Source organism: Notolabrus celidotus, chromosome 10 (assembly GCF_009762535.1).
Source record: "Notolabrus celidotus isolate fNotCel1 chromosome 10, fNotCel1.pri, whole genome shotgun sequence".
NCBI classification, from domain to species: domain Eukaryota; kingdom Metazoa; phylum Chordata; class Actinopteri; order Labriformes; family Labridae; genus Notolabrus; species Notolabrus celidotus.
Window position 1 is genome coordinate 26,254,827 of NC_048281.1, and position 15,606 is coordinate 26,270,432.

General features: G+C 42.2%; 1 protein-coding gene across 1 annotated transcript; it reads left to right on the forward strand.

Moving 5' to 3' along the window:
- Window positions 1-393: 393 nt before the first annotated feature.
- col8a1a (collagen, type VIII, alpha 1a) lies at window positions 394-9,272 on the forward strand. Its single transcript, XM_034694042.1, has 3 exons — window positions 394-468; window positions 6,768-7,065; window positions 7,336-9,272. Exons 1-3 carry the CDS (start codon window positions 394-396, stop codon window positions 9,270-9,272), a joined length of 2,310 nt encoding a protein of 769 aa, XP_034549933.1.
- The last annotated feature ends 6,334 nt before the right edge of the window (window positions 9,273-15,606 follow it).

Here is a 15,606-nt window from a genome sequence, read left to right on the forward strand (position 1 = left end):
TTGAAACACCAAAAAATTAAATGCTCAGTTTGGTCATTTTTCAGAGGCTTATATTTTCTAGCTCCGTCCACCAGTCCATGTGGAACTGAAGAAGCTTTTCGGTGGAGAGGTGAATCGTCTTCAAGTATTTCTACCAAGCCTTCCAGATAAATCTTTGAATGGTCAGTTTGAAATCTTTGCCCTGAATGTGATCAATTCCTCCTCACATCACAGCACAAGCAGACCTTTCTGCAGCACCTTTCTGCTCTCTCTTAGCAAGGTGGCTTAAAGAGGCACACAGCCTCTGGCCTCTGACCTCCAACCTGCTCTGCGTGGTCACAGAGAGGCTTCAGGTCAAGGAATCGGGCTGCTCCCAATGGGGAAAAATGGGCCAGTGAGGGCAAACTGACAGAAATGAGACAGACTGTGAAGACTGTGCAGAACAGGCATCGCTCTGTTCGCACAGAGACACAGGAAGAAAAGGAGACGGTGAGAGGAGAGATGTCTCCATCTGACAGAGGAGAGAGGATTGACAGATGTGTCTGGAGACACAGAGCTGATATTTCCATCTTCTGTAAGTCTAATATGTTAGAGAGGAGGTTACAAACTGCTTTTGAGAGACTTTCTCACAACTGAAGCTGAGTGAGTTGGATGTCCTGTCCAGAACATGCTCTATTACTTTATGTATATACAGTGTGTGTTTATATGTATGTGTGTGCATGAGTATGAACAATTAGAAACCCAGACCACCAGTAACCATTCCTTTCCAACATCACTGGATACAAATGCATATCATACAAACTACACACATAACTTTTTGTAAACTGCTCTGAAGTTTAAAGCTTTCTGTTGTGGCCTTAAATTCTTTGGCTTTAACACATAATGACAGTAGGATTTCCTGCTGTTTTCCTCTTTCCATATCTCATCTCTCCTGTCTAGCAGGAATGAAATTAATCACTCTTTCATTTCTTCCCAATCCTTGAATCCCTCAGACGTTTGAAATTGAAGCAAAGCTAAACTTCAGAGCTCAGAAGACTGTTAAATCTACCTGTTAAATGCATGCTAAGAAGTGCATAACGATGGGAACTTTGAGCTGACATGCATCTATACATTTTATTTACTTTGCTGCTGTGATAATGAGTAATATTGGGTTGTTTTCTCAAGATAGCAGCTGATATAAACCCCAGAAGCCGATACCTCAGCTTCAACAGAGCGGAGGTTGACTCAGCAAAAACAAACTACTGCAGTGATTACGCTTGATGCCCAAGAGTCCTCTCACAACAGACACACAAACTACTGAGTTTTATTTACATAAGATATCAGTATGATGGACATCTGGAAGAAGACAGAAACAGAGTCACATACATGCACACACGTCATAAACAATGTAGACTACTTTGAGGTTAGTTTATTTTAGAGACTGTCTGGAGCAGGCAGGACATGCTGTGGGCTCAGTGGTGTGTGACCAGACACACATGACTTTGGCAGCAGATGTTGAAAAATGAGAGTCTGAACCTGCTTGTGGTCCTTGTAGTGGGTAAAATCTGATTCAAAACTTCAATGAGCTGGAGCAAATGTGACATCATTTTACTTAAGTTTCGCTTTCGTACTGTGCTAGGTATTGGACGCTGATGCATAAGGATATAATGTCAACTGAATATTTTGCACCCAGTGGGCACATGGAGACAGGTCTCCATGAATAGTATTAAACAAGTATTTTCTGAGAGGAACTGTTCAATGGCACGCCACTTTGAGCCTTGAAGTCTTGTATCCTCTTACTTATGTGACTGATGTCTGTAGATCTGTAAATAAACAGTTAATGCCTCTAGTGTTGATGCAAGGAAGTTCATTTATCAAGCGGCAACCTCCGGTCTAAAAATATGAGTCCAATGGGGAAGTGCTAAAAACTGCAGTTCATCGAGGATCCGCTTGAGGCTGGCTCCGGCAGTAACAAAAACCACATACACATGAATGGGAAAAAGACGATCTTTACAGCAGAAATAAACATGTTTACAGCCTGGTACAAAAGACGAGTGTAGTCTGGATAGCTCATTTCTCGATCAGGCACACACTGTACGAGGGTTGAATATTTTTCCAGCGCTGCAATTTTGAAGATATTTAGATTGCGAGTCTTCCAATGAGAGGCACAGCTGACTTGATTGGCAGGCGGGAACACTGTTGCTGTTTTCTAGGAGGCTCAAAGCCCGCCTCTTTACCTCACAATCGCTCGACAGCAGCAATATGGCTGCCGCCGACGATTGGCCTCAAAACAGCTCTTCAGAAACAGATGGGTGATGTCACGGATACTACGTCCATATTTTATGCAGTCTATGGTATTTATTTACGGGTGGATAGGAACCTGATAGAAACAACCTGTAGCCTTGATGGTGAGGCTAACTCACCATATTTAAACAGAATGACAGCACTAAGATTCTCAATGTGTTAAAATACAACAACAAGGTCTTTTTAATCACACAACCTCACTTAACAATCAATATATTCAACTAAATTAAAGGAAATAGCTTGTTACCTAGTTAGCGGCCTAGTAGCTAAGCTACCATACTGCTAAATGGTCTCTCAGAAATCCACTGCAAAAGTACGTTTTTGAATATGCTCAGGCAGAATCTGGACTGAAACATTACCAAGGAGGGAGGAGGGGAGGAGTTTTGCAGGCACGTCTGGTATTAAGGAGTAATATCTGATGTGCCTGAGAATGGATGTCAAATTGACTTGCCTCTGTGAATATATGGAATTAGAAACGAGAATTTGTATTTGTATAGTTTTTTGCCTGAGTTAGTTAGTTATTTAGTTAGTTAGTTATTTAGTTATTTAGTTAGTTAGTTAGTTAGTTAGTTAGTTAGTTAGTTAGTTAGTTGGTTAGTTTTGCATTGGTATTTGCACACCCAATACTAACCCTAAAGTGACATGGTTAAATATACAAAAACATCTCGACAACATCAAAAATAAACAGGCGTTAACATTCATGATCCCAGAAGGATAAATAATTATTATCTCCTTACTTTTCCTACAACTCAACAGTTTGATTGAATTTTGTATTTTTAAGTAGTAGGGTTCAGCTTTTTTTGGATGGATTGCCATCAATCGTGACTCCAATATTTAAGTGCCCCACATGATCATTTTGTAAGCTAACTTTCTATTTAGCACCAATTTCTGATGAATAACTAAACTGACTTTTCTTTCATGACTAAACTTTAAAAATAAATTGATTGATTGATCCTTCATCCTCAGCTGTACATTCTGTTTAGTACTGATTAGCAAAACTAGCATTTTAAACTTCGATGATGGACTTGACATCGTCTGAGCATAGCACCAGACACTAGCATAGCTGTGGTTTGCTCCATTTTTCAACAACAAAGATCGCACTTGGTGGTGATCAACTGCAGTGCCAACCAACACCCATATTAAAGCTGCGACAGAGAAGGACAAGATTTGTAGTGATTTGTTATTGGAATTATACTTTGTTGCTGAACTGTGCCCAAGCTGGATTAGTTTGATTACTGACTGAGCACGTGACTATCTTTTCTGGCCTCATTAACACACCACTTTTGCAAAGGGTGTGAGCTGGGTGACAGTGTTGGTATCTGCCTGGTATGAGAATGTAGAACATGGTTGCTGTTCCTGTTTAGTCTCTGTAACAAATAGCAGCTTGTCAGAGAGTCATCACTGATGGGGCCAAATGGTTTAGCACCAGTGTGATAAAAATCAAAACTGTAAATCTCACAAATGTGAGTAACAGCTCATAACATGTCACTCACGACTTCTCACAGTTGTGTCACATTATTTTGTGACTTCTTACAACTGTATGGATTTATCTCAAGGGACGCCCCCAGCTTTTTATACGTTCATTGCTATGCAGTCCTTTGTTTCTTTCTCTGTTTTCTTCTGCAAGAAGTTAAAATGTGGATTTGACTGTTCAGACTGTGTAAACAAGTCACCCTGGACATAACACTTGTGTAAAATAATGTGTTGGAGAGACTCTCAGCAGGTAAAGACAGGAGGTGTTTCCATCACTCTGTGTGGTCACCATGACAACATCATGGTGTTGCTTTGTGACACTAAACAGACACTCGTGCGGTGCCTCTGATCTGTAGTCACAGGTTTTGTCTGACTATTTCAAACTCTTCAAAAACACACTCTCACACACACACATACACACACACACACGCACACACGCACGTGCACAGCTGACCCCATTTCAACACTGGGCACTGATGTTTTTAAGGGGTGGTAACATTTTTCATTTAGTTTTTTTTATGTGCTCATAATAGGGGATATACTATTAGTTTATCAAATTAACATTAACTTGTTGAGACGTTTTTGTACATTTGACAGCATCGACATGGAGTGGATATATTTGGGTTTTAATTTGTCATTTTGTTTTAAAACCAATTAAGAACTTTATGTGTTGATTTTGGCGCCCCCCTGTGGACAAAGCAGTCTTTGCTGATTCTGACTTGTTCATGCAAAATTTGTGTTTTTTGACAAAGAATCTCTTTCTGCTTTCTTTAAACAGTCAAATGTCAAAACGTATCACTCACTAAGCTGCAGATCATGTGAATGTGCTCTCATCAGCAGCTTGCAGTTGATCACTTGGTCTGACATCTACCCTCCCTGCAGTGGATTCAGACATTAAAAATAGCTGTATAGAAATAGCCACTGATCTTGTTCATGGTCTTTTTTGCTTTTTGGGGGCATAAAGAGGCATGAGGCCAACTTCAAACTTCTTACAGGAGCTTTGAAAGTAGATGAAGGGTAGGGAAAGCTAAGTCTTGTCCGAGATGCTGTCCATGTAAACATCCTAGGATCTTAACACAGCCTTACCAAGACAATAGAAACAGCTAACCTCTTAGGTTACTCTGCCCACACAGATTGGTATCACTATTTACAATACTAGAAAAACATGCATTTTCTCCATTAAAAAAAAAACTGGATTTAGTTCTTGTTGAGGAAACACAGTGGCATTCATCTGGCCTCTTTGGCATGTCTGGCCTCTGTCGCTGTGGAAACTACCTTTGCTTCTTTCAAAGGCCAGCTCTCATCAAGGGAGACAGTGGCATGGCCATGTCAAAAACACCAGTCCACTGAGAAAAGGTCAAAGGCCTGGAAAGATCCAAAGAGCCAGTGATGGAGTGGACGCTGGGGATGTGGTTTAGGATGTGAATTAGAAAACTACAGAGGAGATGAATGAATAAAATTGGGGTTAGGTGTGCAGTTTAACCTAGACGGGAAGTGTGGCAAGAGATGAGTTGACTTAGACAGGGTGAAAAAGGCTATTGTAAAAAGAAACTCAATCAAAGGACAGCTGAAAGCAAATTTGTCTTGGGCTAGGAAGCTAATGCAACCCCCCCCCCCCCCCCCCCCCCCCCTTTGACTGATGACTTTTGTTCTGAAAATCATGATATGTTGTCATCTTTTAGAGTTCTATGTTGTTTGTCTGTAACTTTGTTGGAACGTGCTGCTGCCGATCTTGGCCAGGACATTCTTGTACAAGAGATTCTTAATCTCAATGAGGTTTTCCTGGTTAAATAAATGTAAACCCAGAATGTATTTCTAATCAAATAATTTTTTAGTGTAAATAGTTTTGGGGTATTTTAGTGTCAAGCCAAATTAAATATCTATGATGCAGAAATGACAAGAATACTCCAATAAAATCAGCAGGATAGTGTGCACCATGATAAGTTACTTCTGAGGTGGCAGATACATCACAGCCTTTTAAAAATACAAATAAAATGTCAGGCAATGAATGAAAACGTAAGTAAAAACAATAGTTCTCAATCTAATGCAGCACTTGAATGTGTAAGCCATTGTTTGGATTGTTTTTCACAGCAGGACTAAATAAATATTATATAGGACTATAGGCGTCTCAGCCAGTTCCTCCAAAGGCATCACAGTGGCTTTGTTATATTTAATATGGCTCCCTCTTGTGGACACCATAATAAATGCAGTTCATCCCAGCCTGGGAAGGCATGTCATTGAGTAATTTACATCATACATATTGTTGACAAGAACAGCCCCTTTCTCTGTCAAGCATTGGGCTGTAAATTACAAACACATGATTATATATATATAACCATTAGAAAGAAAAGAAAAGATACAAGCAGCCCTATCAATAAAGAAAACTATTTTTAACTGGAACACTTGTGTATATGAATGTGTATATACATCACTGCCCCCATAAGTCACTTAAGAGGGTGTCTGATTTTGAGCCAAAGACAATCCAAGGTGTTAATTCCTTACAAGGTTATTTCTGCACAGCCTTTCCTTTTCGGAATGTTATTTTGTATCACACATCTCTTGCAGTCTAGGTAGTTCAAGGACTGAAGACTTTTCTAAGGGCAATCCATGTTGAAATTCAAAATGCTATCCAACTTTCCACCGAAAAGTCTGCAAAACCTGTTCATCAATAAATTGCAAAGTGCTACAAGTGCTGATACAAGAAATTTGCTTTTGTTGCAGTAATTGTCGCTGAAGTTGTATTTTGCCCCTTTTTTATGCCCCTTTAATTGGCACTTTTAGAAATGCATTTAAATTGTAACACAGTGTTAATGGCTAATAAAGAAGCTTTCTTATAAATTGCTGTCTATGACTATCTCACAAAGGTGACACTACCACTGTTCACAAGACCAAAATGTAGTTTGAATGTTTCTCCAACAGAGGGAGACAAAGGGTGGCATCTCTTTCCCTTCAATGCAATGACTTGGGTGATCCTTGTTACTTCAAATATGATTGACTGTGTACTTACCTTTTTTACTCTACCTTTCATACAGGCCTTGGCCATGCCTCCCCTCCCTGCCCCCCTCCTCCTGACACTGCTACAGCTTGTAGTATTCACATATGTGAGTGCTGGGGCATACTATGGACACAAGCAACACCCTCAGCAATACCAGCAAATGCAGCACCACATGGGCATGGGCAAAGAAGGCTACCCCCAACAGCAGTACCTTGGCAAAGAGATGCCCTACATGCAATATCCCCACTACAGGAAGGAGCTACCCCAGATCCCAATGCAGAAGGGCAAAGAAAATCCTCGTAAAGGGGGCAGCTACAATGGTGGTCAAGACAAAGGTAAAAATAAACATTTCCATCATCAGAAATTAACAACCCACAAGAATATTAGTAGTTTTAAATGATATATTTTAAATTGTTACAATGCTACTTGAGATGCCAGTGAATACAACATGTATTTTTATTTTTAGCATTTAATGACATTTCATTAATATGTTTTGGTTATGTGTGAAGGAGGGCACTTGGTCTTTGAACTTATAATCACAATTTTGTCCATGTCTTTTCAAATTCATCACTGGTTCTGAGAGATGTTCATGTCATTTATCATAGGTCAGACAATCCCTAGCGGTGCTGAGGGGATTCCACAGGGAGAACTAGGCCCAGTTGGGCCTCCTGGGCCAGAGGGACCTCAAGGACCTCCTGGACCTCCAGGGAATGGACAGCCAGGACCCCTAGGAAGACCTGGACCTCCTGGTCCACCTGGAGTGCCTGCAGTGGGAAAACCAGGTTTGCCAGGACTACAAGGCAAGCCAGGAGGAATAGGGGAGACAGGCCCCCAAGGAGAAATGGGTCCAAGAGGTGAAGAAGGGCCAGCTGGACAGCCAGGGCCTCAGGGTCCCCCAGGACCTCCTGGACTACCGGGAATAGGTAAACCAGGGGTACAGGGATTACCAGGCCAGCCAGGCCTGAAAGGTGAGCCAGGACACAAAGGTCTTCCAGGACTACCAGGATTACCAGGACCCAAGGGAGACAAGGGGATGGGTCTGCCAGGCCAACCTGGTCACAAAGGCTTCCCAGGGCCCCCAGGACCTGCTGGGCCAAGGGGGTTGCCTGGTTTTGGTAAGCCAGGATTGAACGGGGGTCCCGGGCCACTGGGACCTCCAGGAGAGAAAGGGCATCCTGGAGAGCAAGGGCCAGCTGGGCCACCTGGTGATGGAGGACAGCCTGGTCCACCAGGTCTACCTGGTCAAGGGAAGCCAGGTCAAAACGGTCTGCCAGGACAGCCAGGCATGCCAGGTGCAAAAGGTCATCCAGGACCACCTGGCTTGCCTGGAAAGCCAGGACTGCCCGGATTTGGTAAACCAGGACTCCCAGGACCAAAGGGCGATAAAGGTATGGGTGGGCTACCTGGATCTCCAGGACCAAAAGGAGACAAGGGCCATGGAGGACTACCTGGTATGCTTGGACCTCCTGGACCAAATGGTCCACAAGGTCCTTCTGGCCCAATTGGACCCCCAGGAGGTATAGGTGCACCTGGTCCTCAGGGAGACTGTGGTGAAGGAGGACCTAAAGGGCTTGATGGAGCCCAGGGGGAACGTGGTCCTCCTGGGATAGCTGGTAAGGATGGTCTTCCTGGTGAGCAGGGAGAGCCTGGCCCAAGGGGTCCACCAGGACCAAATGGTCCCAAAGGAGACAATGGGCATAAAGGTCTACCTGGTAATCCTGGTTCTTCAGGACTTCCTGGACCAAAAGGACAAAGTGGAATTCCAGGTGAAGAAGGGCCTCAAGGTCCTAAAGGAATTCCTGGAATGGATGGTGCAGCAGGACCAATTGGGCCTTATGGTCTTCCAGGACCAAAAGGAGACGGTGGTCTTCCTGGTCCACCAGGTATTGCAGGTGAGGGCATTCCAGGTCTCCTTGGTCCCATAGGACCACCAGGCAGAGAGGGTCCATCAGGATCCCCTGGACAACCAGGTCAGCCTGGGCCTCCCGGACCCCCAGGTCCACCTGGAGAAACTGGTCTGTCTCCTGACATGGCTGGAGTGCTTTCTCAGATGGGCCCTGGGCTAGATGGTGTTAAGACTGGTGGTTATGGTAAGATGGGCAAATATGGAGGTAATGGGGCAGAGGCAATGGGTCCCAGTGGGTTGGAAATGCCAGCATTCACAGCTATAGCAACGACTCCTTTTCCACCTGTGGGCACTCCAGTCATCTTTGAAAAGCTCTTGTACAATGGTCGCCAAAACTACAACCCTGAGACAGGAATCTTCACCTGTGATATGCCAGGCATTTATTACTTTGCCTACCATGTTCATTGCAAAGGAGCTAATGTGTGGGTGGCTTTGATGAGGAACAACGAGCCTGTGATGTATACTTATGATGAATACAAGAAGGGTTTCCTGGATCAAGCATCAGGGAGTGCAGTATTACCTCTACAACCTGGGGACACTGTGTATATACAGTTGCCTTCAGATCAGGCCTCAGGACTTTATGCTGGGCAGTATGTGCACTCCTCCTTTTCTGGGTATTTGTTGTATCCAATGTAAAACCACCAACTGCAGGACAGGAAAAGCTCCAGTGAGTGCAAACTGGGAACATATACTTTTATGTAAGAAAATCTGGTTGTGAGCCACCTGAGATGACCAACCTTGTTACTCGCAAGTCAACAAATTTTGATCTAGTCATCAGAGATAAGCAGTAATTATAAAATACTATGAGGTATGTCTGTCTGCATATACAGCAGCTTTCATACTGTATAGCCTTAATATCTTATAATTGGGGGAAATTAAAAAAGATGTCACACCCTTGAATGGTTGAAAAGTATTATACACAAAGTTAAGTGATAAACCCCAAAAGGGTCATTAAATACAAACGCCTCATTGTGGGACCAAATCAAAGAAATATGTATCATGTATGCGACAGAATTTACAACGAACCACACAAGTCAAACAATGATGTAGAAACAGTGTGGAACTTTGACCCTGCCCCTCATAAAAACATACAGCTATCCAATGTTGTGAAGAATGTGAATTTCAGTCAGAAACATTACGGTGTATTCATTTTGGGAGGGAATTAAAATGTTCTCTTTTTATAAAAACTGTTTCATTGCTGTTCATAATGGCCATCAGGCAGAAAGACCGCATTATCGCTATTGGGGCATATATTTTGAGTATTTGAATTTCTGTCCATACAACCAGCAAATGATTGAGTTTTGGACTAAGGTCAGTTGTATTCAGTCTAATTCTGATTATCAAAGGATGATTATCAACCTAATAGCACCTGTGCTGTTCTGGTTTGGGGGGGATTCTTAAGGCAATTGATGTGTTTGTAGGAGCACATAAAGTGCGAGTGTCAAAATGAAATAAGCACACGCATGATAAAAGGTGCTGACAGACAATTGCTCCCATGAGTGAGATTCAGAGAATGAGAATGTATTATTAATTCAATGTATGTTTCAATGTTTGCATGTAGATTTATTAAATTTTGTGCAAAACTGCAAAGGTCAAACAGACATACCATGTTGCCCAGAACTATGAAAACCACTCCATACCATAATATGAGGAAAAGGTGACACCATACTCTGTATCGCTAAATTAACCTGCAAGATTACACAGGTGTAAGCAGGTCATGGTAAATATCAGAAAGCACAAACCCTACCTGTCAGTGTGTACAGTTGTACAGTTGTAACTACAGCATTTTATTTAACACGGGATACACAATACTCGTTTTTTCAGTTTGTTTTTAACATTCAGCAAATTATATACTGTAACTGTTTTGTAACCCAAATCCATTATCATTTGGAAAGGCAGTTTATTAAACATGACAGGATGCTGCATTAAAAAATCTAATTGTGGATTGTTGTTTGTGAATGAAATTTCTTCAGCATCCTATATTTTACATATTAAATTTGTCTTGCAGACAGTTTTATAGAAGAATACAATTAAAAGTATTTCAACTGACTCAAAGAAAAAATGTAATGCTGCAGGATGCAAAACAACAGTTCTGTTCATAATTTATTATTTTGTTTTATGATCTCTTCCATACAATGACAGAACATAAAATATTACAACTTTCAAAGGAAAACATAGGTCCATTTCTCCTTTTAAACATGGTGCTAATTTTGTAATATTGTCACGGTGCTAATTATTGTCAATAATGTCATAGCCAAAGATTTGTTGTCTTTATGTTTTGTGTTTTGTTATTATTTTCCATGTTTTTCTAAATAAAAAATGTTTAAATTAAAATTGTTGTTGTGTATATTTATAAACCCACTAGCAAATAAAACTTCTTGGACAAAGCCTTGTGCGATTATAGGAGCTGCCTCTTTGACAATGGTACCTACACTTTGAGTCTGATTCCCTCAAAGAGTAACCTTGTCTGTTGGTAATGTTTTAATCAGATGCAAATAAGCAACACTGATGAGATAACAAAATGCAGCATGCAATACACCAGAACCATGGTCATCTTTACTCAGGTATAAAATATATCATAAATGGGCTACCCATGTGCAATGCATAAGATGCCTTGGCTTCTTAACAGCAGCAGCAAAGTGGAGTCATAACCAGGGGCGTCTTAGTGGGGGGGAAAGTGGGACTGACTACCTAGGGCCCAAGTGGGGAGGGGAGGCCCTAATGGGTCTGAAAGTTTTCTACTACGCTTTTCTTTTGTTTTGTTATAACTGCAATAAGATAACTAAAATTGTCTGAATATATAAACATACATTCAGAATTCCTTTCTAGAAAAAAGGGGAGTCTCTGTTTACATTTGGACCACAGCTGTCTGTCAGCAGCAGGCAGTTCCTGGTAGTGGTGCAACGGATCATCGTTTATCCGTGATCTGTACGGATGCCTCTCCACGGTTCGGCACGGACGTGGTCCACGGATCGGTTGATGAAAAAAGTTGCGCGTGTTCACTTAATGACTGCATGTTCAATCCACACTCACTCGTCAAGCACAGCGGTAGTCATGGCAAGTGAAGGAGCAGAGGGCCTTGAAAACCCTCCTGCATCTCTTAAGTCACATGTATGGGAGCATTTTGGTTTCCCTGTCAAATACAGTGAATACTGAATGTGCTTGAGCCACGTTATGAAATTCTGTCGCGCACCCACTAGACCAGAGGCCGTCAATACGAGGCCCACGGGGCGCATCCTGCCGCCTCTTTGTGGCCCCCGAACTGTTATCCCTTCACTCTGTGTTTAGGTCGGGTCACCGCGTGTTTACCGGGACTTGTCTCCATGTCAACAATACGCAGACAGGCTGTTACTGGTTCACTCAGAGTCCAATGCTGCGAGTGCAATTTTTAACTTTCACTTTCGTTTATGGAGCAGTTCGCATATTGGCACTTTGCCAGCTATAGGACCCCAGAATGCACAAAAACGGTGTGTTCCAAGTTTGCAGCTCAAAGAAAAGTGGACGGTGAAAATCAGCAAATGAAAGAAGAATGGAGTGAGACTTTTGAAGTTCCTCTGCTCCTTCACTTGCCATGCCATGAAATGCAGTGAATGACGCAGGACTGGGCCCACAGTACATTTTGAGTTGATGGTTGTTTTTATTTAATGGGCAAAAGTTTACAGGTGTTTTACAAAATAAATGGAGAACAAAGTTATATTTGTCTTTTTTTTTTCTTTTTTTTTTTTGCTGATCCTAAAAATAATCCGATCCCTGACTCAAAAACATGATCCGATCCGAAACCGTGAGTTTTTTTATCCGTTGCACCCCTAGTTCCTGGGATGCTGAGTGGGCAGCAGCTCCGGAACAAACCATGAGCCTTGATTAATCAATGTGGATGCACGATTAATAAGTTAGAAAAGCATATACAATGGGCTATTCGTGGGATTTAAACAGCTGTCTATAAATAAAAACCCTAGTCATTGTCATATTTTCATAGCATTAAGTGTGGTTGAATCTGGTGAAAGTAAACTGTAGGTTTTTTAAAGTTTTATTTGACTTCATGAGGTTAGATTATATCAAATAATGCCCCCTTGTTCTTATTCAACAAGTGACTTGGGTTGACAAAACCATTCTAATCTTTGTTTACTATTTTAATAAAACTTTTTTATTGCACAATTTAACAATAAAACTGCAAACATATCCACAGAACAGAAACAGGGGTTGTGATTAGGGTTATGATTAGGTTTAGGTTTAGGTTTAGGGTAAGGGTTAGGGTTAGGGTTAGGATTAGGGTTAGGGTTAGGATTAGGGTTAGGGTTAGGGTTAGGATTAGAGTTAGGGTAAGGGTTAGGGTTGTGATTATGATTAGGGTTAGGGTTAGGATTAGGATTAGGGTTAGGATTAGGGTCAGGGTTAGGATTAGGGTTATGATTAGGGTTAGGATTAGGGTCAGGGTTAGGATTAGGGTTAGGGTTATGATTAGGGTTAGGATTAGGATTAGGGTTAGGGTTAGGGTTAGGATTAGGGTTAGGGTAAGGGTTAGGGTTAGGGTTAGGGTTAGGGTAAGGATTAGGGTTAGGGTTAGGGTAAGGATTAGGGTTAGGGTTAGGGTTAGGATTAGGGTTAGGGTTAGGGTTAGGGTTAGGATTAGGGTTAGGGTTAGGGTAAGGATTAGGGTTAGGGTTAGGGTTAGGAATAGGGTTAGGGTTAGGGTAAGGATTAGGGTTAGGGTTAGGGTTAGGGTTAGGATTAGGGTTAGGGTTAGGATTAGGGTTAGGGTTAGGATTAGGGTTAGGAATAGGGTTAGGGTTAGGATTAGGGTTAGGGTTAGGGTTAGGGTTAGGATTAGGGTTAGGAATAGGGTTAGGGTTAGGATTAGGGTTAGGGTTAGGGTTAGGGTTAGGATTGGGGTTAGGGTTAGGGTTAGGGTTAGGGTTAGGATTAGGGTTAGGGTTAGGGTTGTGATTATGATTAGGGTTAGGGTTAGGGTTAGGGTTAGGATTGGGTTAGGGTTAGGGTTAGGGTTAGGATTAGGATTAGGGTTAGGATTAGGGTTAGGGTTAGGATTAGGGTTAGGGTTAGGGTTAGGATTGGGGTTCGGGTTAGGATTAGGGTTAGGGTTAGGATTAGGTTTCGGGTTAGGGTTAGGGTTAGGATTATGTTTAGGGTTGGGATTAGGGTTAGGATTGGGGTTCGGGTTAGGATTAGGGTTAGGGTTAGGATTAGGTTTCGGGTTAGGGTTAGGGTTAGGATTATGTTTAGGGTTCAGATTATGATTAGGGTTAGGGTTAGGGTTAGGGTTAGGGTTGGGATTAGGGTTAGGATTGGGGTTCGGGTTAGGATTAGGGTTAGGGTTAGGATTAGGTTTCGGGTTAGGGTTAGGGTTAGGATTATGTTTAGGGTTCAGATTATGATTAGGGTTAGGGTTAGGATTAGGGTTAGGATTAGGGTTAGGGTTAGGGTTAGGATTAGGGTTAGGGTTGGGATTAGGGTTAGGGTTAGGATTAGGGTTAGGGTTAGGGTAAGGATTAGGGTTAGGAATAGGGTTAGGGTTAGGGTAAGGATTAGGGTTAGGAATAGGGTTAGGGTTAGGAATAGGGTTAGGGTTAGGGTTAGGGTTAGGAATAGGGTTAGGGTTAGGGTAAGGATTAGGGTTAGGAATAGGGTTAGGGTTAGGATTAGGGTTAGGGTAAGGATTAGGGTTAGGAATAGGGTTAGGGTTGGGATTAGGGTTAGGGTTAGGATTAGGATTAGGGTTAGGGTTAGGGTTAGGGTTAGGAATAGGGTTAGGGTTAGGGTAAGGATTAGGGTTAGGAATAGGGTTAGGGTTAGGATTAGGGTTAGGGTTAGGATTAGGGTTAGGAATAGGGTTAGGGTTAGGATTAGGGTTAGGGTTAGGGTTAGGGTTAGGGTTAGGATTAGGGTTAGGGTTAGGGTAAGGATTAGGGTTAGGGTTAGGGTTAGGGTTAGGAATAGGGTTAGGGTTAGGGTAAGGATTAGGGTTAGGAATAGGGTTAGGGTTAGGATTAGGGTTAGGGTTAGGGTTAGGGTTAGGATTAGGGTTAGGAATAGGGTTAGGATTAGGGTTAGGGTTAGGGTTAGGGTTAGGATTGGGGTTAGGGTTAGGGTTAGGGTTAGGGTTAGGATTAAGGTTAGGGTTAGGGTTAGGGTAAGGATTAGGGTTAGGGTTAGGGTTAGGGTTAGGATTAGGGTTAGGGTTAGGGTTGTGATTATGATTAGGGTTAGGGTTAGGGTTAGGGTTAGGATTGGGTTAGGGTTAGGGTTAGGGTTAGGATTAGGATTAGGGTTAGGATTAGGGTTAGGGTTAGGATTAGGGTTAGGGTTAGGGTTAGGATTGGGGTTCGGGTTAGGATTAGGGTTAGGGTTAGGATTAGGTTTCGGGTTAGGGTTAGGATTATGTTTAGGGTTCAGATTAGGGTTAGGGTTATTATTAGGGTTAGGGTTAGGGTTAGGATTAGGGTTAGGATTAGGGTTAGGGTTAGGGTTAGGGTAAGGATTGGGTTAGGGTTAGGATTAGGGTTAGGGTTAGGGTTAGGATTAGGGTTAGGGTTAGGATCAGGGTTAGGGTTAGGGTTGGGATTAGGATTAGGATTGGGTAAGGGATAGGGTTAGGATTAGGGTTAGGATTAGGGTTAGGGTTAGGATTAGGGTTAGGGTTAGGGTTAGGATTAGGGTTTGGGTTAGGATTAGGGTTAGGGTTAGGATTATGTTTAGGGTTAGGATTATGTTTAGGGTTCAGATTAGGGTTAGGGTTAGGATTAGGGTTATGGTTAGGGTTAGGATTAGGGTTAGGGTTAGGGTTAGGTTTATGATTAGGGTTTGGGTTAGGGTTAGAATTTAACCTAAGCGAACTGAACCAGATCCAGAACCAACCTTAAGTAAACCGGAACTAAATTCAAGCAAACAGAACCAGAACCAAATTCAAGAAAACAGAACCGGAACCGAACCACAACCAAACTCAAGCAAACCG

Bases quoted from the DNA above. Each gene is read 5' to 3' on its own strand.
- col8a1a (XM_034694042.1), top strand. From the start codon at position 394: ATGAGACAGACTGTGAAGACTGTGCAGAACAGGCATCGCTCTGTTCGC. The intron at 469-6,767 runs GTGAGAGGAGAG...CCTTTCATACAG, and splicing joins CACAGGAAGAAAAGGAGACG to GCCTTGGCCATGCCTCCCCT. The intron at 7,066-7,335 runs GTAAAAATAAAC...CATTTATCATAG, and splicing joins CAATGGTGGTCAAGACAAAG to GTCAGACAATCCCTAGCGGT.